Raw genomic sequence first — 23,361 nt, forward strand, 5'->3', positions numbered from 1 at the left:
AACGAAAGTACAGTAATTTTTGGACACAGATAATCAGATGAAAGTGCCTTCGTTACCATTTCTCAAATATATATTAAATATCTGAAACAGTAAAAAATATCATTTTCTAATTGAAAACAATTTGTATCTTTTCAATTGGAATTAAAATTGAAATTCTAATTGGAAATTCGAGTCCGCATGGAAATAGCTTCAAAAATAGTTCTCCTTGATAAAAGGTAAGTTTGAAACGGTATTTTTTGGTCGGAAAACAGGAAAAATTAGAGAAATGTTCTGAAAATTTTAATTAAGGAATCAACTTTTAATTAAGGAATCAAAACTGGTTTTTATACCAAAAATATCTGAAACAGTGGAAAAATATTTTCTGGATATAGAACAGAGAAAGTTCAAGTAATTCTCAAAAGAGTGACTGAATCAAAACCCAGAAATTCGGATTTCTTTTTGTAAATAACAAAATTGTTTTGGATCTGCAATCAAAATATCAGTAAGGTTCGAAAAAGCGCCACCAACTTCAAAATACTTAGAAACAGAAAGATTTTCGAGGACAAAATGTCAGAAAATTGTTCAGAAAAATGATTTTTGAACACTGTTGAGAGCACAGGAACTGCATTTTTTTCTATCAGAAAGCAAGGGAATTTAGGAAAATGTTCAGAAAATTTTGGATTTCTCGTTAACGATTCAATTAAGAGATCACAACTATTTTTTATGGTACAAATATCTGAAATAGTGAAAAAATATCTTCTGAATACTTGAGAATGTGCGAGGAGGTTATCAAATTATGAAAAGAGTGACTGAAACAGTAAATTTTCCAAGTATCAAATTCCACAATTTCAGATTTTTCGTTTTCAAAATTTAAATTTAAATGCATCGAGAAGCTTCCAGAAACAGTAAAAAACGAAAGCACAGTAATTTTTGGGAACAGGAGACTGCAATGTAACTGTCTTCGTTACCATTTCCCAAATTTGAAGTAAATATCTGAAACAGTTTAAAAAATATCATTTTCTAATTGAAAACAATTTGTAAACAGTCAATTAAAGATTTAAAACTATTTTTTCATAGCAAAACTGTCTGAAACAGGGAAAGAATATCTTCTGGATATCAAGTAGTTATCAAAAAAGTCACTGAAACAATAAGTTTGAAAATTCTGTTTTTTGCTAATAATAAAGCACGAGAAACACATTTAGAAACAATCACGCCACCATAAAAATATTCTGAAACAGTCAATTTTCCCACCGTCTAATTATATCTAGAGAAGTTGAAAAATGCCATATCTAAATATCTTCTATATTTGAAATAGATCTGGAACAGTCACAATTTTTTTTTAATTGAGAAAGCGATTTCAATACGTTTATTACAAGATTTCTATATCTTTTTTAATGAAAAAATACTCAGTATGTCTTGCCCATATTTTTCAACCGCGCTCCACCGAAACTCCATTTTCTCTGCGTCTCTCTGCTTCTCACTCAATTTTCTTCATTTTCGTTAGAGCGCTGTTGTAATAACTAAACTGTTCTGATAAAGATGGTTTGAACTAAAAACGCCAAATTGCGCTATAAAATTGTCTCTCATTTAAAAAAAACTTTGAAACAGTGAACATTTTTGAAAAAAAAATCTAAAACGGTACTGAAATTACAGATTTCTAGAAAAAAAAGAAAAAAAAGTGTCCCAAAACCCTCCCCATCACTCTCTCCATGTGTGGGCGTGGTCCTTCTGCTCCTCCGAATTCAATTCATTTTTATTCTCTTTTTTCGAAAAAAAGAAGAATAAAATTGTGCTCTTTTCGGAGAGAGAAAATTGGATAAACGTTTCGGGGACTACTGACTGAAAAAAGGGCTCTCGGTTTCCTGTTTTTCCAATTAATATCATCCATTTCCTCCCTCTGCTTCTCCCCCATTTAATTGAATTTTTGGGTTTTTTTCTCGTTAAAGGGGGCGGGGCTTATTTATAAAACTTAAATAAAGAAATATTGATTGGTTTGTTCACAGTAGAAAAAGGTGATAAGTTTTAAAAAGGAGAAAAATGATCAACGGGAAGAAAAAAGAGGGAAGAAAAAACTGGTTTTACTGTTTTGTTTTTTGTGAAAAAAGAGAGAAATGAGATGGTTGATTGACTGTGTGAAGAAGTATCAGAAGGAGGAGATAGAGATAAATTGATTAGAGAAAAGAGAGACTTAGAGAGTGAGAGAGAGATGATCGATAGGGAATTTGGGCTGGAAATTAGTTATTTTCAGTGATTTTTAGTTGAAAAATTCAGTTTTTTGGGTTGAAAGTCTTCCAAAATGGAAGAAAAAAAAGAAATTCGTTTTTCTCAATCTTTACTCTGAAATTGTTTTTTTTGTCTAAAACTCGAAAATTGGTGAATATTAGTCAGTTTTTTATGCAAAAGTTTTTGGCACAGAAATCAATCAAAAACGACAGAAATGACAGGTTCTCCTATTCTTTCAGTCGTAAACTGGATGTTTTGAAAAAATTTTCAAGAACAATGTCTGAAAATGTTGGATTTTCAGCAATGTTCAGCTCAAAAACTGTAATTTCTTCGAAAAATGATCAAAGTTCTACATCTCAAAAATTTTCAGCCGAAAATTCCAGAAAATTGGCATGTTCTCAGCTGGAATTTTGAGAAAGACAAAAAATGTGCGTTTTTAGATCAAAAATTGGCCAAAAACTGAAAATTCCAGTTTTTCAGTTTTTCATAATTTCCAGCTCAACTCCTATCAATTAAAGTTCTCAAAAGAAATGACAAGAGGTAAGAAATATACAGAAAAAGAAGAGAGAATACACGTTTTGTTATAAAGAATTGATGATGATGGGTGGTGGGGAGAGAAAACGGTTAAAGAGAGAAATCGATTCGATTTCCAAAAAAAAGAACAGAGAAATGGATTTATATTATGGAAATTTCAGACGGCGGTGGGGGGCAAAAAATGCAATGGGCGGGGCGAAACGGGGGTTGAAATCACAATTTAAAGTGATGGATTTGAGAGATTTAGAGACTGAGAAATCATGGATAAAATTATGAAAAATGATATATTTAGACGGGATAAATTGGATCTAGAGGATCTACAGAAACGGGGAATCGTGCACTAAATATAATCCAAATAGACTGAAGAATCGATTAGACATCCTCGCCATTCAGCACTTTTTGATGCCTGAAAAATTGGTGGAAATTAGGGGAAAATTGAGGGATTTCAATGATTTTTCGGAAATTTTCTGGGAAAAATGATAAATTTTGTTTGAAATTCCACAAAACTCGAAGGCGCCCAGACCCCTTCAGTTGCGCGTCGAAGGCGCACCAGACACTTGGTGTACCCAATTTTCGAACCAAATCGGTCCGAAACCCGTTTTTTTCAGCAAAATGGGCCATTTTTCAAATTGCGTGAAAACGCGTCGTAGGTGCGCCAGCCGCGATTGAAATTTTCAGATATTTTTGGTGCGAATCGAACAATTTACAAATTTTTTAAAAGATTTTTCAGCAATTTTACAGCCAAAACTGAATGAAAATCTAAATTTAGAAAAGGTTTACTCACCAATCTCTAGCCGCTTTCAATCCGGTAATTTTCGGAGATCTCTGATTGATATTATTCAAATCGAGCAGTTCCACTTTATCCGGATGAACCCATTGAAAGTTCTCGTAAGTGCTGGATTTTTGAAAGAATTCCACGTAGATCAAAGGGGTCGTCGGGATTTCCGAGAGGACTTCACGCCGTTTTTTGAGCATCGATTGGCGTTGTTCTTGATGAATATCAGTGAGATGGGCGAGTTGCGATTCGATTACTCTGAAATTAAAAACAATGTTTTGAAAAATGTCTTTAGAAATATTTTCGGAAAATTTTTTCAAGGCCCGGTCCGACTTCAAAAAAAGGAAATCGGAGCTAGCAGACCAAAATGGAGCTAGCAGACCAAAATGGAACTAGCAGACCAAAATGGAACTAGCAGACCAAAATAGAGCTAGCAGACCAAAATGGAGCTAGCAGACCAAAATCGGAGCTAGCAGACCAAAATGGAGCTAGCAGACCAAAATGGAGCTAGCAGACCGAAATCGGAGCTAGCAGACCAAAATGGAGCTAGCAGACCAAAATGGAACTAGCAGACCAAAATGGAACTAGCAGACCAAAATCGGAGCTAGCAGACCAAAATGGAGCTAGCAGACCAAAATAGAGCTAGCAGACCAAAAGAGAGCTAGCAGACCAAAATGGAGCTAGCAGACCAAAATGGAGCTAGCAGACCGAAATCGGAGCTAGCAGACCAAAATGGAGCTAGCAGACCAAAATGGAGCTAGCAGACCAAAATGGAGCTAGCAGACCAAAATAGAGCTAGCAGACCAAAATCGGAGCTAGCAGACCAAAATGGAGCTAGCAGACCAAAATTGAGCTAGCAGAGCAAAATCGGAGCTAGCAGACCAAAATCAGTGCTAGCAGACCAAAATGGAGCTAGCAGACCAAAATTGAGCTAGCAGACCAAAAGAGAGCTAGCAGACCAAAATTAGAGCTAGCAGACCAAAATCAGAGCTAGCAGACCAATATGAAGTTAGCAGACCAAAATCAGTGCTAGCAGACCAAAAGAGAGCTAGCAGACCAAAATGGAACTAGCAGACCAAAATGGAGCTAGCAGACCAAAATAGAGCTAGCAGACCAAAATCGGAGCTAGCAGACCAAAATCGGAGCTAGCAGACCAAAATTAGACCTAATTTTTGTGACATTTTTGATTATTTTTTTGGTAGTATGCATTACTAAAACTCACTTAGCCGCTTTCCCATCCACAATCACCAATTGATTGTGTGCAAACTTGGATTTCGCCTCATTCTCAGCAGATCTCAGTCGCTCCGCCTCCAATTCTTTTGGAGACAACTGTTGTGGCGGTGGCTGAATCACAATTTCCTCGTCGTCGTCATCTGAATCCATGGCTCGAATTCCGACTTTTTTCGGATCAGGAAGTGGAGATTGAATCATTGATGAAGACATTCGGAATGCACTACGACGAGATCCTCCAGAAGACATTAGAGATGAAGGGAAAAGAGATGAACTTCTGGTATTGGGACGTCCGATTGATGTAGTGAAAGCTGGAGACGTCGATGGTGGAAGACTCGTAAATGTGAATAACGTTGATTTCTTACTTGCATCCAGTGGGAAAAGAGATCGTTTCGAGTCTGAAAATGGGAGAATATTAGAAAATTAGTTGGATACTTTTGAAGGAGATATTAGCTCGGCAGGCTTCTTACAACCGCGCTCTACCGAAATCCGAAAAAAAATTGTGTGCGAAATTGAGAGTCTCAGAGAAAAAGAGACATTTTTCAAAGAGATTTCGGTGGAGCGCAGTCGGAAAAACTGTGTTGACCTAATTTTATAAAAACGAAGAAAATTTCTTCAATTTCAGGAAAATTTAGTTTCATTTTGATATTGTTACGAGGAAAAAGTTATCATAGCTGTTTTTTTGAGATACATGGTCCATTTTTGCAGGAAAATGAGCAAATTCCGGTAGTTTTCGACATAGAACCGCCGAAACAGCGGAAAAGTTATTTTTCTTGTAAAATATTCTATTTGACAAATGGAAAACTCGATTTTAAGATCAAAATTACGAGATTTTGTTCATCTTCTTCTTTGAAAATATAAAAATGCATGTTTTCTATAATAAAAACTGTGCATTTTCACAGTATCTAGCATGTAAATTCGTGATAGCAATTTCCAGCAATTTTTTTTGTATTCTGTCAATTTTGAGTCAAAACCTGCGATTTTTGAGCACTTTCAGACGTTTCTGACCTCGAAAATACGATTTTTCAGCTTTTTTCAGCCTAAAAACTTTGAAAAAAACGTCGTTTTTCCAGATTTTTGCCATAAAATCGCTGTTCTACAAAAACTGGCTGTTTGTGGTAAAATCTGTGATTTTTGGAGCATTTTTGGACATTTCTTATGGAAACTCGATTGAAATGAGGCCATTTCTAATAACATTCGAAAATTGCTGTTTCAGTAAATTTTGATCACAAAAATCTAATGAAAATCCTATTTTTCAGTTAAAAAAAGCAAATTTTGAAGATTTTTAAAGTGAAAACCTCTCACCATCAATATTCTTCCTCTGTATCCGATCGAAAAACGTGACTTTCGGTGTCGTCACAAAGAAATTCGTGAGTTTCGTCTGTTTCTGTGTCAACGGAGACTCCAACGGTTTTTTCAGATTCTTCTGGGAATTCTCGAAAAGTACCACTCGTTTTCTGAGTGTTCCAAAAATTGTTCTCGTCGGAACGATTTCTTCAATATTTCTCGCTTTCAGTCTCGATTCTCTCACTGCGAATTCCACTGGAATGATTCCAGATGTCGACGGTTTCGACGGATCGACGTCATCTGAATCACTGAGTAACGTCTCCTGAATTCCACGTTTTCGTGACGACTTTTTTGTCGTCGTCATCACTTCTTCTGATTTGACGTCTTCTTGAACTGTATTCGTCACGTCTTCAACAGTCATCGGAGACTGATGTTGACGTCGTCGTCGGCGATTCTGAGATGACGACGATCTAGCCTCCGCCACGTCTTCTGATTTCTTCGATGATGTCGGAGGATTCAGATTCTGGCTTCCATTATAGTCAGCCATCACTCCATTCAAAAGTTCCGTCATGAATTTCTCATCATTTTTCAGCGCCGCCCGTTCGGATTCCTCTTTTTGTGCGGCCTCCAGAATCGGCGTACTGTGCTTTTTGTAGTCTCTTCCATATTTGATAAAATACGCATTTCCTTTATTGAACGTGGCACAATTCTGAAGCATCAGGGTGATGTCGGCGGTGAGTTGCGAGACCGAATCTGAATAAAAAAATTTTTTCGTCACGACTCCCAATTGTATCCCAAAATTTTCAAATGTAAATTTTTCTTGTAGATCAAAACTAGTAGATCATTATTGCAGTGGACAACTATTTGATAGCTCCGCCCACTTTTGAGATATGCGCCGTCGACACACCAGCCTATCCTCAAAGACGCATATCTCAAAATTGGGCGGAGCTATCAAAAAGTTGTCAACTACAAAAATATAGCGCTACTTTTGATCTACGAGTTGAAACAAATAAAAACAAAAAAACAAACAAATTTTTGACTCATTTTAAGCCCAAAACAATGGATTACTCACCATATTGTTTGGCGTTCGCCTTTTCTGAAATATCTAGCAAACAGATTGGATCCTTGATCATTTCCTTGTATCCCATCACAATCACTGGCTCTGCGAACACGTTTTTCTCATCGATTCGTTTGAGATCTTCGATTGCGTCACTTATTATTATATCATTCGTTTTGAAACCAAGAGTTATCATTCGTATTGATGTTAAAATCTGAAATAATGGGAAGGATAAGTAATGGGGGAAGAAAAAAAGGTCTGAAAACTAAAAAATCGAGTGGTTGGCGCACCTTTGGCGCGTTTTCTTGAAAAAAATGATCAGAAACTGAGTTTTCAGCTCTGAAATCACTTATTTTCTGAATTTGAAAATTTTAGCCTGAGACGATCTGGTGTGCCTTCGGCGCGTTTTTTGAAATGTCAAATTTGATGAAAGAATCACGAAACTATGACATCTTCTAGATTGACATTTTTCATGTTCCGTCTGAAAAACGTTCAGAAATTTTTCAAATGTCTTTATAAAACCTTAGAAATTATGTGAAAATTCAAGAAATTCTGTCAAAAAATAAGAAAAAACGGAAGAACTCTGCTCATTTTAAAACTATTTTTGAGTTTTTGTGTAGAAATTTGACAGATTTTTAAAATTTTTTTGTGTAAGAGTTGGCATCATGATGGTTTCAGACTTCGAAAGTCAATGAAGTTTCTGAAACAGTGACTCGATATATCAAAAAACGCGCCGAAGCCACGCCAGATGGTCTCGGGGCTAAAATTTTAAGATTTCTAACTAATGTTAGTTGGAAAATGATAGAATGTGACCTAGTTTTATTGAACAGTGAGAGCCTTCAAAAATGCGCCGAAGGAGCGCCAGATGATTAGCGAAATTCAGTAAATAAGAGATTTCATAGCTGAAAACTCAGTTTCTGATCATTTTATCAAGAAAACGCGCCAAAGGTGCGCCAGCCACTCGATTTTTGAGTTTTTAGACACAAAAAATTTGCCCCGTTTTTTGTGAAAATTTTGGAACAAAATATATTGGCTGTAACCTAAAAAAAAGGCGGGAATCATTACAACTCTTTTCAACTATTTTATCATTCGATTCCAGGATTTTCAGCTATTTAAAGCCAGTTTTTTTAATTTTTTCAGTAAAAACACCCAAAAAAAAATGCTCACCAATTCCCTTTTCTGTTCCTCTCGTTTCGTCATCATTTTACTCAATTCAATCGCCAGCTCCATCGATTTCTTCGTTGAATTCAACTGTTTCTCCGCCTGTTCCTTCTCCGGATTCTTAGAATTCGACGGCGTCGTCACCGGAGTCTTCACATCTTCCAACGCTCTCATTTGAATCGAAGAACGTCTTCTTCTCGTTTCATCTGGAGTTGATTTCAATGGAGAATCCAGTGGATCCTCTTGTTTCCACGCCTTCAGAAGAGGTGCTCCGAGTCGGGATTGACGTTTTTGATACCAGAAATAGATAATTTCACGGAAATCTGAGAATGGTTGTTCCAGACGAATTCGTGTGATTATCGACGTCGTCAGTGTTGGCATACTGTAATTGAAATTGATGAAATTGATCCAAAAATGTGCAGAAAATTTTGAAAATTTTTCATAAAAATCGTCAGTCAAAAATGCGTTTTTAGATATCTGAAAATGGCTGGAAAACTCGATTTTTGAAATTTCAACTTTTTAGGTTCAAAAATCGAGTTTCAAAACAGTTTTTCACCCATTTTTAGATTTAAAAACGTAGTTTTTATTAGAAAAACTCGATTTTCAACTGAAAATAAGTGATTTTTGACCAAAAATAAGTGATTTTTGACTGAAAACAAGCATTTTTTCATGAAAAGTTAAGTGATTACCTCATCCCCGGCAAATTCTTCTCATTCTCTCTTCTCGCATTTCTCAACATTAACTGATGTTGGACCTTATCCGCTTCCGTTAATTCTGGAGTATGCTTCGGACACCAAACGAATCGACTGACTGTTCCATCGTCTGATTCAGTGATTCTCATCACGAGACCACTGTTTCGAGCACACGTTACATGGAATGATGCTGTGCATTTCGCTTCCGAACACTGGAAAAGCAGAAAATTTAAAAAACCGGAAATTTTGATACTGAAAATAGCTGGAAATTGTTAGTTTAGATGTAGTTTTCATTGAGTTTTTTGACGACTTTCATGTCAAAAACATAAAAATAACGCACTTTCAGACTGAATATCGGTTTTCCAAATCATATTTTTCTTTAGGAAAAAAAATCGTAAAATCTCATCTTTCAGCTATTCTAATTCATTTTTTCGTTAGGGCTGAAAATCCAGTTTTTAATCCAAAATTACCGAATTTTAGTGTCAAAAACTCAATTTCCGAGCTAAAAATCGAATTTCAAACCCATTTTTACAGTAAAATTCTGAATTTTTAGTTATTTTCAGCACAAAAAACGTAGTTTTGGCTTAATTTCAAATTATTTTTTCGGATCTGAATCAACAGTTTTTGAGCTTTTCTGATGGAAAATCAATCAAAATAGGCTGAAAATACATTTTTTTTAGTGAAAAATTCCAGATTTTAAACTTCAAAACTCAGTTTTCTCATGGAAAACTCTGATTTTCAGTTAAGAATGAGTTTTTTATTTCAAATTTCCCCAATTTCCAGATGTTTGCGGCAAATATTTTTCCACCGAATCCCTCTTCTCACCTGAATACACGCTCCCATCCTTGCGTGTTTCCTATCTTTACACAACATACAACTCAATGCTTTCCGATCGTGAATCGCCTTCTCCACATTCTGAACGTTCTCCATGAAAATTGTGTTTCCAAAGTGAGTTTCGTCGACCCAAATGACGCATAACACGTGGACCCATCGATTATGATCTACTTGTTTGAATGCTCCTTTTCTGGAAGGACACAGGACACAATGGACACGACGGGCAGGAGAAATCACGCATCGACGACATTCCAGACATCCATCTGGAAGAAGAAGAAGAAATTAGAGATTTTGGGGAGTTTTTGAGATAAAAATGATTTAAAAATTGATTTCATATTGTAAAACATCAAATTGATAGGATCTGAAATAATGGGAAGGATGAGTATAGAGGAGGAAAAAAGAGGAATGAAGAGTGAAAATATTCACAAAAAACGAGTGGCTGGCGCACCTTTGGCGCGTTTTCTTGATAAAATGATCAGAAACTGAGTTTTCAGCTATGAAATCTCTTATTTACTGAATTTCGCTAATCATCTGGCGCTCCTTCGGCGCATTTTTGAAGGCTCTCACTGTTCAATAAAACTAGATAACATTCTATCATTTTCCAACTAACATTAGTTAGAAATTTTAAAATTTTAGCCCCGAGACCGCATAAAACATAAATTTTCCGATTCGAACAAAAATTTAGGAAGAAAAAACTAAAAATTTCACGTTGGTCTTGAAAACTCACATTTCTACTAAAAACACTTTAAAAGTGTCGATTTCTCACCTAAAATCTCTAAAACTCCGCTATTTTTAGGTCTAAAATCTCTAAAAATTCAGTTTAGACTCATTTTCGTCTCAATTTCCTTCAAATCCCTGCTGGACTAGCTTTCCAGCTTTCATGGCCTAGAAAACTCATCCAGAGTTGATTTTTCACTTAAATCCCTAAAAATCCGCCGTTTTCAAGCTAAAACCTTCTCAATTCCCTACAAATCACCGTCGGTGTTTTAACTTTTCAGCTTCCGTGGACTAGCTTTTCAAGATCGATTTTCTAGGCCACCAAATGGCTTTTCTTCTAAAAATCTTACCTGGAATAAATGGAATTCCATAACAATCCTGATGAACTGTCAAATTGCATCGATCACAATAAACAATTTGATTGCAATTCGACGTGTCTCCATCTAAACAGATATTACACACGTCGTCCAGCTCTCTTCCGTTTTCGTCTTTTAATTTCAGATGTTCTTTTGGCTGAAAATATTTTTATTTTGAGTGAATTTTCAGAAACTTGAATGATGTTAAGAGAGTTTTTTTAATCATTTTAAGACAATTTTTAGCTAAAAATTAGGATTTTTTCTGTTTTTATAGAAAAATATGAATTTTCATCAATTTTCAACTACTTTTCAATACTGACTCATTCTGGACAAACAGACAGACAGACAGATGGAAATAAAATGTCGGTCTGCGCATCTGTTTGTCCGAATTTTCAAATTAATTGGAACTTGAGTGGATTTCAGCTATTTTCAGACAATTTTCCAATTTTTTGGGCTCAAAATCTCAATTTTCAGTCACTTTTGACATATTTTTGTTGGAAAGGCGCGTGGCCGTCCACGCTGGCAATGACGTGACGACCTTCGAATTATAGAACTAGTGAACTCTGATATTGATGATTCTTTGGTTTAACCATACATAAAACCACCGCTCATATAAACGACTGTCTATCGATTCTTGGCTATTCTTATTCGGCTTCACGATATAATATTGGCGATCAGGAAACTAAAAGTACTCAGGTATTATGGGGGAAGAAAAATTAGCATTTGCAAAAGAGCTCACTGAAACGCTGCGAATGTTCCGCGAACAAATGGTGGCGTCGGCGGAAATCCAGCAACAGCAGATGGCTGACAATCGGCGGCTACACGAAGAAATAGCGGCACGAGCTGCAGCTGGATCCGAGACGGAGACTCTTGAGAACATGACTGTGCAGACACCCCGAGCCAGAAACAACGCTCGGTTAATGGGTGACTTGGCAAGACGACTTCCACGTTTTGTGTTCACGCTTGATGAACCAGATTCTTTTAAGAAATGGTTTTCACGTCATGAGTTGGTGATTGTTGAAGATGGAAAAGACTTATCGTCAAGAGAGCAAGTCCGGTTACTACTGGGTGCTCTCGATGAATCAGCGTTCCATCGTTATGTCGACTCGCAGCGTGAAGCTGCCGATGTATATGACATTCCATTCAAGGATACAGTTGAGGCGTTAGGAAGAGTATTTGGTTCACATCGTAGTCTGATGATGAAACGACAAGAGTGCCTTCAAATCACGCGAGCTTCCGGAATGTTCCACGATCCACTCGAATATAGCAACAGAATCAGCGAAGCTGTCCTAGATTCGAAGTTGGCTACCATGTCAACAGATGATTGGTCCGTTTTTTTGTTCCTCCGGGGATTAGATGGACCTGGTGATGCTGCAGCCAAAGCATTCTTGATGCAGTGGGCTGAGCAGTGCGAGCGGAAGAAGGAGAAAGTCACATTGGCTTTGATTCATGATGAGTGGCTCCGCTTTCTTCAACTCAAACAACAGACAAAAACGGTGGCAGCGAGTTCGCCAAAGCAACCGTTGAGTGTGAATAAAGTTGAAAAGAAACCCGTCCGCAACACCAGCAATCACAAAACCGAAACCAAAGGTCACGGTTCAGAGTCTCAGTCGAAGAAAGAGTTTACTTGCTTCAAGTGCGGCGAACAGGGTCATTGTGCACCACAATGTCCGCAAAATTCAGGAAAGAAGAAGACGGGTAAGCGTTGGGAAAAAAAGGGTGCCAAAAAAACGCAAAGCGTTAGAGTAGATAATCTTGATGGGAATCAGAGTAAGTCGGTAAAACCGTCGATGTGGGTGAATGTTGGGAGTCAGATGCTGAAGTTCCAGCTTGATACTGGAAGTGAGATAACTCTCATCAGCGAGAAGAGCTGGAAGGCTATTGGAGCTCCGGAACTAGAAGAAGTTCCCCACCGAATTGCCTGTGCGAACGGAACTGAAATGATCGTGAAAGGCCGTGTGCTAGTATCATTTGAGCTAAAAGGAGTACAGTACTCTGAATATGCGTACGTTCGACAGGAGTTCACAAATCTGATTGGCATGTCATGGTTGGCTCATTCTCCAGAAGTCAGAGAAGCACTCGATGTCGTGGTAAGCACCGTAACTACAGCAGTTGCGGAGAAGGACAGCAACCAGCTGAGAATGTCCTTACAAACAGAATTTCCAAAAGTTTTCGAAGATACATTAGGGTTGTGCACGAAAGAGAAAGCGCAAGTTCGCACTCTTCCGAATGTAAAACCAACATTCAAAAAGAGCCGACCAGTTCCGTATGGATCTGAAAAACCAGTAGAAGCAGAACTGAAACGACTTGAAAACATGGGAGTAATTGAGCGCATCTCACATTCCGACTGGGCCTCACCTACTGTCGTGGTCCGAAAAAAGGATTCGGGTAAAGTGCGTATATGTGCTGACTTCAAAAGTTCTGGTCTGAACACTGCCTTGCAGGATGAATACCATCCGTTACCAACCAGTGAAGATATATTTGGAAAGTTAAAAGGGAAGATTTTCTCGCAAATCGATCTGAAAGATGCGTACTTGCAGATTGAACTTGATCCAGAGGCGCAGAAGCTCGCTGTCATCAACACCCACTTGGGACTGTTCAAGTATAAACGGATGCCGTTTGGGTTGAAGCCCGCTCCAGCTATTTTTCAGAAAGTTGTTGATAAGCTAACTAATGGGCTGCCAGGTGTCGCATCTTATTTAGACGACATTATTGTATCCGCAGAGACGATGCATGAACATGAACACATACTAAAGTTGTTGTTCGCTCGTCTTGAAGAGTATGGATTAAAAGTGAGTCTAGAGAAATGTGCCTTCGCCAAGTCAGAGATCAAATTCCTGGGATTTATAGTAAACGGAAACGGAAGAAAACCCGATCCACAGAAAACTGAAGTAATCCGCGGAATGGAATCTCCAAAAAACCAGAAGCAACTAGCTTCATTTCTGGGAGCGATCTGCTTCTACAGTCGCTTCGTTCCAAAGCTAAGCGATCTTAGGGGTCCGTTGGACCGTCTGATGAAACAAGACGTCGACTGGAAGTGGACCAACATTGAGCAAAATGCTTTCGATAGATTGAAGAATTCTGTGGCCGATGCGACGATGCTGTCTCATTTCAAGGAAGATTGGAAGATTGTCATTGCAGCAGATGCGAGCCAATACGGAATTGGAGGAGTGCTCAGTCACATAAACCCAGAAGGACAAGAAGTGCCCATAGCTCACTTCGCACGATCACTAACGGAGACTGAAAAACGTTATAGTCAAATCGAGAAGGAGGGCTTAGCATTGGTGTACACCGTAAAAAAATGTCACAAGTTTGTATTTGGAAGAAAGTTCTCCCTGCAAACTGATCACAAACCACTTCTAGCTATCTTTGGAGATAACAAAGATCTGCCAGTGCACTCGCAGAACCGACTTGTACGTTGGGCAATTACGTTATTGTCGTACAACTTCGACATAAGCTATGTGTCGACAGCTAAGTTCGCGAAGGCTGACTGGTTATCGCGGATGATTCAAAACTATCCACGAGATGAAAATGATGTTGTGATCGCTGAAATAAGAAATGAGGATGACTTCGAGGACGAGTTCCCAAAGGCGGAACTTTATCCGGTTACAGCAGAAGACATTAGAGCAGCTTCCGAAACTGATCCAGAAGTCTCAACTGTTATGAAGCTAGTTCGCCACGATTCATGGAAACCGAAACCACAGTCGGATGTGGAAAAGTATTGGCATCGATACAAAGACCGTTTGAAGATATTGCAACATTGCTTGCTATTAGATGATCGGGTAGTAGTGCCAAGAAAGTTGCAAACCGCCGTGTTATCACAGCTACATGAAGGACACTCCGGCATCATCAAGATGAAGCAGAAAGCCAGAGCTTTCGTGTTTTGGAGAGGATTGGACAGAGAAGTGGAACGTATTGTTCAACATTGCTCTAGTTGTCAAGAACAAGCAAAGATGCCTATCGTGGCGCCATTGAATCCTTGGCCGGCTCCGGAAAAGCCATGGATCAGAACTCATGTGGACTACGCGGGTCCAGTAGATGGAAATTATCTACTAGTAGTTGTGGATGGTCTATCCAAGTATGCAGAAGTCAAAATGACAAAGTCCATTTCGGCAGTTTCTACTGTTGATCTAATGGAAGAAATATTTTGTGTCCATGGATTCCCCGAATTGATTATGTCGGATAATGGTTCACAGTTTACCAGTGCCTTGTTCAAGAGCATGTGTAAAAACCATGGAATCCAACACACGACCACTGCAACTTACTACCCACGGTCCAATGGAGCTGCCGAGAGAATGGTGGACACTCTCAAAAGAGGTCTCACCAAATTGAAGGGTACTGGTTCGATCACGAAACAGTTACTATCCAGATTTCTTTTCTACTACCGTAACACGCCTCATGCGGCGCTTAATGGCAGGACACCTGCGGAGATTCACTTTAACCGTGCAATCCGAACTACCATGTCTCTGCTCCTTCCGAGGGCAGAAAATCATCAGAAGGCTGCGTTGTCAAACTATCAAGCAAAAATGAAGCATCAATACGATACGCATAACGCAGCGCGCGCAAAATTTTTTCAGGTAGATCAAAAGGTTTACGCTCGGGTTCAACGTGGTAACAAGTCCGAATGGGGCTTAGGGGTCGTTCGGCGACGTTATGGGAACGTGCTCTATGAAGTACAGATTGGTGATCGACTTCATCGTTGTCATGTGAATCAATTGAGACAGAGAGTTGGCGATAAGAGTAAGGAGGATGTGTTTGAAGAAACTATCTTTCCGTTGTTTTTCGGAAATACTCAAGGTGATAGGGTAGAGACCCAGCAATCCGGGGGCCTAAGGGGTCACAGGGTGGGGCTAAATGTTTCTGATATTCCAGATACTACTCGGTTGCCGTTTTCGTCAGATTCTGATTTTTTGTTCGGTGGAGGGACGAGAGTTGATAGCGGCAGTAGTGGACAGTCTTTGGCTCAAAGTGAAGTGAACTATGAATTGAACGTTTCGAGAGATTATGACAGAAGAGCGCAAGACTCACTACCGATTAGTACAAGTGCTACAGCTACTACTACAACAAGCACTGCCATCAGTCCGTTGCCAGACACAAGTCCACAAGCCCGACCAACTGCTGACCCAAGCCATTCTTTGCGAAGAAGCCAGAGACCCAGACGAGCTCCGAACCGCTACGACCCATGCTCCGAACCACAGCATGGAATAAGGAATGCACGAGGATCCAGCCGTCCGGATCATCCAGCCGCTCGTGCCAGAGGAATCGCTCCAGCCTCTGCTCGTCGTGGTCAACACAATTCTTCTGCAAGGGGGGGAGGTGTTGGAAAGGCGCGTGGCCGTCCACGCTGGCAATGACGTGACGACCTTCGAATTATAGAACTAGTGAACTCTGATATTGATGATTCTTTGGTTTAACCATACATAAAACCACCGCTCATATAAACGACTGTCTATCGATTCTTGGCTATTCTTATTCGGCTTCACGATATAATAATTTTCACCCCAAATTCTACCTTCCAAATGCTCATTTTCTCCAATCGATCCATCCAATGCTCGAAAATAGCCACCGAATACATTTCATTTCCGTTGTAATGTTGATCTTTATTCATAAGTTCCATCCATTTCAGATCATACTCATCAGCTATATAATCAACGCCTTTCTCATCATTCATTCTGATGATTTTGTTGAAATCATACTTGAATTCGGGGAATCTGAAAGGAGAAAGGAAATTGAGGATTGAAATAGGGAAATTTTGAACAACTCACTCTCCAAGAGGAAATCCAAATCTACTTCCAGCTGGAAATTTGAAATAATTGTTTCCGATTCCGAATGGTTCCTTCATAAACGCCAACAGTTTTTTCGAGATTTGAGGTTGGTAATACTGAAAAAAAAACGAGATAATTATTGAAGTTTTCGGAATTTTTTAGCTCGACACAGTTTTTACAACCGCGCTCCACCGAAATGCCCTTGAAAAATGTCTCTCTTTTTCTCTGAGTCTCTCGATTTCACACACAATTTTCTTCGGTTTCGGTAGAGCGCGGTTGTAATACGCGTATCGTACTGATAGGAATGAAAATACCGATTTTGATAAGATTTTTGAATAAAATTTGATATTTTTCCTAATTCTTTAACAGAAAATTGTAATTTTTCGAGTGAATTCGCTGTTTCCGATAATTGCGGAGTTTTCCGAGTGAAACGAATCAATTTTCAAGAACAAAAATCGGATTTTTTGTTAAAAACAAAATATGAATGGATTTGCTTGAAAATATATGATTTTCGCGCTAAATTTCAACCAGTATAATAGAGAAATCGCGGATTTTTCACTTTTTGAGGCTGTTAGTCATTCAAAATTCACATTTTTATCGAAAATACAAGCATTGTTATGCTTTTTTTTCTGTATTTTCCGAATTCATTTTTGACTACTTTTACCCAGATTTTTCGACTCAAAATATGACATTTGAAGTCATTTTTGATGAATTTTTATAGCGAAAAGTTAATTTTTCAAAAAGTGATTTTTGGCATTTCCTTCGTATTTTTAGCACAAAAAGTAGAATTTCCAGTCAATTTTCTCACCTTTTTGTCACTAATCAATTTTCAAGATTTTACGGGAATTTTCAATGAAGTTTTTCAGTCGAAAATTTGTTTGAAACGTTTTTAGATTATTTTCAGCAAAAAATAAATCGGATTTTTCGTTAATAGGGAACTTCTTTTGCTTAAAAATATAATTTTCGCGGTAAATTTCATCAAAAATAATCGAGAAACCGCGGATTTTTCGCTTCATCAAAAATAAAAGCAATTTTTGTTTTTTTTCTGTATTTTCTGTACAGTTGTTTTAGACTACGTTTTCTTACTTTTTTCGGCACAAAATGTGTCATTTTCGCTGAATTTTCATAGTGAAAAGTTAATTTTTTGAACATTTTTCTTTTTTTCAGCTCAAAACATAACAATTCCAGTCCATTTTCTCTACCTTTTTGAATTTGACCATTTTCGCGTCCTGACTAGTGGATCTCCATCGTTTTTGTCTCTGTTCGAGAGGTTCTTGTGATGTCGAACACATCTCAACCATTGATACAACTTTTCCTTCGAATTCTCCCATTACGTGTTGTGTTCTATCAGATACACTTTCATCATCATCCACATCAATTTCAGTCGGATCAAATGAGACTCCTCCTCCTCCACTTCGTCCCCCCTTCATTCCAGATAAATCCAGATGAGCGGGACGAGAAGTGGAGGAATTTACTGTGGATTTTTCACGTCGCGGCGTTTTGACTGTTGAGAGGTGATTATATTGAAGGAAATTGGCTGAAAATATGAACAATGAGAAAAAAAACGAAAAAATCTTAAAAAAGCGAGAGAACGGACAAACGGAAACACAGAGTTCGATGGGAAATCAGTATGGCTACAGACATCTGGACGAAACAGACACACAGAAAGAATGTAGAATCGTATTTTTCCAAAAAATGCTCAAAAATTGGCTAAAATGATCAAAATTGGCTAAAAATGGTCATTAATAGGCTAAAATTGGTCAAAAATGGCCGAAAATTGACTAAAAATGGTCATTAATAGGCTAAAAATGCTCAAAAATAGTGGTCCAAATATCAAAATTTCAAAAAATGATAGAAAATTGAGACTAAAACGATATATTTCAACAAAAAACAGAGAAAAAACGCTGAAATTCTCCAATTTTTTGACCGAAATCAAATTTTTTCGACACTGAAAACGCGCCGAAGGTTCCCCAGCACGTTTCAAAGTTTTGAAGCAAAAATTTAGAAGAAAAGATTATGGATATCGGGACAAAAGGATAGCCATACAGATCTTTAAATCTTCATATTCGCTCCAAAAATTGCAGTTTCAGTGTGAAAATTTTGTAAAAAGTGAAATTCTGGATAAACCTACACACAGAAAGACTAAATTTATTAGTTTTTGAGTTAAAAAACCCGCTTTTGTGCACAAAAATCTCAGTTTCAGATGAACAAATATCTAAAAATTCATCAGAAAATCAATCGAATCAATTGATCTAACAGGTAACAAATCGATTTTCAGCTACCGGTTTCCCCACTCCAAACCTCCGCAAAAATCAATATTTCGTCCTTTAAAAATGTTCGAAAATCACATGAAAAGGACGAAAACAAGCATCCATCGCCGAAGAAGAAAAAACACTGACTTTTTCTTTTTTGTCTCTCTCGTCGCTCGCTCATAATACATACACTCAACGCCATTTCAACAGAAGTGAGAAGTGAGAGACGCGAGAGTGTGTGGATAGGATGGAGAGAGTGCGAGACGACGAGAGACACGAGATAGTATTCGAGAAGAAGAGACGCAGAGAGTCAGAGAGAGAGAGAGAGAGAGAGAGAGAGAGAGAGAGTGACGGAACGATTCGCAACACGTCAGTTCAAAGAGGGGGAAACTCCAATGGAAGGAAAAAGATGAATCAGACGATGACGAGAGAGTGTGTGGGATGGAGAGACGGTGCATACCAATACACACATGTTCGATGTGTTCTCCATATATTGAAAGGTGTAGAGAAAGAGAGGTCATACGATTTTCGATTTTCATCGAAAAACGAGAAAGACAATGAGGGAAAGCGGAAGATAGGTGTAGTGGGAGAGACTAGGTGGTAGGGGGGTCTGATAACCGAGGGGAAACTAAAAAGACTGAAAAGCCGAAAGCTCGTAAACTGGTCAAAATAGACCTTCTGCACGCAACGACCGCATATGATAGAATCTGAAAACCATACTTGCAAATCGACACGGACCGGCGCGTAACTCGCTTAAAACTCAATACAATGAGCTGAAAAGTATATCAAAATGTAGATCTTGGCGAGTCCTACGTCTGCATCCAACTACCGGCCGGATAGCTATTCGTTAATGTGCCGCGGGCCGTGCTAGAAAGCCTTTTTTGCATACTTGCAAACCGGGCCGGCTCGTAACTCGATTCAAACTCAATATTATGAGCTGAAAAATATACCAAAATGTAGATCTCGACGAGTTCTATGTCCGTGACCTACTACGGGCCGGGTGGCTATCCGTTAATATGTCGCGGGCCGGGAAAAAGTGCAAAAAAAAACGCGAAAATGGCCAAAAAAGCCATTCTAGCCCGGCCCGCGGCACATTAACGAATAGCCATCCGGCCCGTAGTAGGACACAGACATAGAACTCGTCAAGATCTACATTTCCTTAAATATCGGCCTTAAATATCTTGAATCAGTCTAGTATTACCTAGATCTAACGTGCGACGATCACAATCAAAAAAGCCTAAAAACAAGCCTGAAAAGACTCGAAAATAACATTGAATATTCAAAAATCTGAAACTTGTGCTGGAAAAAGGCATGAAACTGCTTTTTTTTGATTTTGAAAGCTCAGAAACGATTTTAGACTGATAGTGAGCAAGATCAGAATAATTCCGATTAACTTCAGCTCCAAAATGTCTGAAAATTTTTCGAGGCCCGGGCTTAACAAACTCTTTTCTTTTAAATTTTTATCGAAAATGCGAAAAAAATTTTTGATGGTTTCTCAAAAATTTTTCTAATTCTGAATCATAGTCAAAAATTTGACTTTTTCGAGAAAAAATTTAGAAAAAATGAATTTTGGCGCCTATTATCCGGCCTGGGTCATAGTCTAATCATTGAGAAAAATTGGACTCTTCTATTCCAAAATTAGCCTGCCAAATTCGCAAAATAAGAGCTTATCTTGAATTCTAGAATACACCAAAAACCGTCGATCACATAACAAAGCTTACACGATCTCTGAGACATCAAATTTTTCGCAAAAACACAGTCAAAACTACTTGTTTGTGAACTCAGAAGCTCTTTCTCCATTCGACAAATGAGAAATTCAATTTTAAAAATTCAAAACTTTTTCTAGTTTTTCAAATTCTGAGAAAAAAAAAACAAAAGATGACGAAAACAAATCAGAAAAGGAGGAGTGCCCTTTCCTCTCACTGAATTCCATGAAAAAAGAAAAAACATCGATACGATTCAACGAGACCCCCTTTTTCTTGCTTTCTCTCGACAAAAAAAATGGAAAACACATTGGTGTGTTTCTTCACTTTTTAACTCATGATGACGGATGGTTGGAGGAAGAAAAAAGAGGACAAGAAATCGGAGAAAATAAAAAAAGGAGGAATGAAAAGAGTGCGGAAAAGTCTATAATTATAATTATGAAAAATGAAAGATAAAAAAATCTGAAGTAAAATTTACTGAATATTCTGTTTCTAGTATCGAAAAGATGATGAAAAAGACCTCAAAACTGGAAAATTTCTGAAAAAAAAACTACGACTAGGGAAGGTTTGCACCAAAATTTGGCGATAATTCGATTTCTGGAGCTCAATAGGATCTTAAAGTTACAGGATTGGATTTTAAACTGAAATTTACCATGAATTGTTCCAGGAAAATCAAAGCTTTTAATGATATAACTGAAAATTTTGAAAATTTCTGAGGATACATGTGTCAAATTCATAGTAATCTCCGATTTTATAGTCGAATTTTTAAAAGAAAATTAGCCGAATGTTGAAATTGTCTTCAATCACCAAAATGCGAACACAATTGTTGAAAATCCAAAAGTTTGCAAATGCCCTCAATTTTTACAAACTAAGAATTAACTTCAATGCGAAAAGCCTGCAAAATCGAATTATATAAGAAACATTTCAAAAATAGCACTTTTTCCACATTTCCAAGCGACTCAAGTTGAATTTAAAAACTCTGCAGCTTTCTGATTATACAAAAACCAAAAACAATCACAAGAACAATTTAAAACATGAAAAAATTGCAGAATGCTGAAAAACACTAGTTTCTACATGATTTCACATATTTCAGCATATTTTTGGGCATAAATTCAATGAAATAAACCAAAAAGTAGTCAAAAAACACGAAAACTACCTCAGAAACGCGAAAAAATGACGAAAAACCGAAGAAAATTGAGCAGAATCTGAATCGCCGCTATTTTTTTTTCAATTTCCTCTTTGTACAATAGAGCGCGTTTGCTCAATTTTTTCTCTGCGTCTCCCCAAATTCTATACTCTCTTCCCTTCTTCTATCATTTTATTTTTCATTTTTCTAGATTTTTTCCTCATTTCTGCTCGTTTTTCTTCAATTTTTCAAAAATTCATCTTCAAAAATTATTTTGCAGCAAGAAAAACGCAAAAATGATGTCATCTGGCCCATTGGATCCAACAGATGTCACTTTATTCAGCTCGTACCCTGAACCAATCATCGTTCCACTGGATTTCGTCGAGAAACAAACAAAAGCAGCGAGAGATGACTTGGGAATTGATGAAAGTGGAATGTATATCATGTCGAAAGCATTGGTGAGCTGGAAATCGCAAAGAATTCGTTGAAAATCAAGAATACCTGAAGTCCAAGCGGAAAAACTAAAAATTTACCAAAATTGTTATTTTTACAGCTGTAAAAGCTAAAAAATAGCCTAATTATTGTTAAAATTAGATGTTTTTTTAATTGCAGATAATAGATTTTATTAAACTTCTGCTGAAAATGCATTTTTCAGTTTTCCCTTGAAATTTTTCGTTCTTTTCCATTTTTAGTTCAAAAACATGATGAAAAAGCTGAAAATTCGAATAAAAACAATCGAGAAACTTCAAAAATAGCTTAAAATGACGATTTTTAACAAAAAGTCGCGAAAAAACAATTTTTTTCATTTCTAGCTTAAAAATCATGTTTTCAGGAAGAATTCATGCGACAAATCATGCGAGAATCGACTCAAAATGGTGCCTTTGAGCTCGACTACGACTCACTTGCCAAATATTTCTCGAATTCCGAATTCAAAGCGTTGGAAGGTAGATTTTGTGTAAAAAACCACGCATTTTTGTTTGAAACTCATCATAATTTATTTTCTTCCAGAATTCTTCCCTGAACGAGTCAAATACGGCGACGTAATTGATGAAATGCATATGAATGGACAATCATCGAGTAGCTGATAGAATTCTCTTGTTTTCTTTCTATTTTTCATAATTTAACATGTATTTCTGATGATTTTACACTTGCTAACAATATTTTGATCTCGGTTTTCAGTAAAGAAAATGGCACAATTTTTATTTTTAGAAGCAAAAGCAGTGATCATCTCACATTGTTTTCGAAATCGAAGCATTTTCTTCCAATTTGTAAACTGCAAAAAAGAAACTTCCCATGCCGGGAATCGAACCCGGGCCGCGTGGGTGAAAACCACGAATCCTAACCACTAGACCACATGGGAGGACGGGAAAGAGGAGACAGAGAGGCGTACACATTACCGAGATGAAGAGTATGCACCTGGCAGTTGAGATGTAGAAGATATTATAGGTTCACTCTGAAACGGTATACCATAAGTTCAGAGAAATCATTTTTACCCACTATTTCATCTCTTCTTGTTCTAGTTTATTTTCAGACTCGCAATATCCTAGAGTCTGAAAAACAGCCACTTGAAGTAAACAGTGTTCCTCCGGCACCCACTCCCGCAGTAATGTGTACACCTCTTTACCCCATCTTTTCCGTCCTCCCATGTGGTCTAGTGGTTAGGATTCGTG

The 23,361-nt window shown here is 37.7% G+C and overlaps 1 protein-coding gene across 1 annotated transcript; it reads left to right on the forward strand.

Moving 5' to 3' along the window:
• Nucleotides 1-21,987: 21,987 nt before the first annotated feature.
• GCK72_015218 (uncharacterized protein) lies at nt 21,988-22,776 on the forward strand (the record flags this gene model as incomplete). The annotated part of the gene is made up of 3 exons (XM_003097325.2): nt 21,988-22,149; nt 22,524-22,635; nt 22,700-22,776. The coding sequence occupies 3 exons, from the start codon at nt 21,988-21,990 to the stop codon at nt 22,774-22,776; spliced, it is 351 nt and encodes a 116-aa protein (XP_003097373.2).
• Between the last annotated feature and the right edge of the window lie 585 nt (nt 22,777-23,361).

Source organism: Caenorhabditis remanei, chromosome IV (genome assembly GCF_010183535.1).
Source record: "Caenorhabditis remanei strain PX506 chromosome IV, whole genome shotgun sequence".
Classification (NCBI taxonomy): Eukaryota; Metazoa; Nematoda; class Chromadorea; order Rhabditida; family Rhabditidae; genus Caenorhabditis; species Caenorhabditis remanei.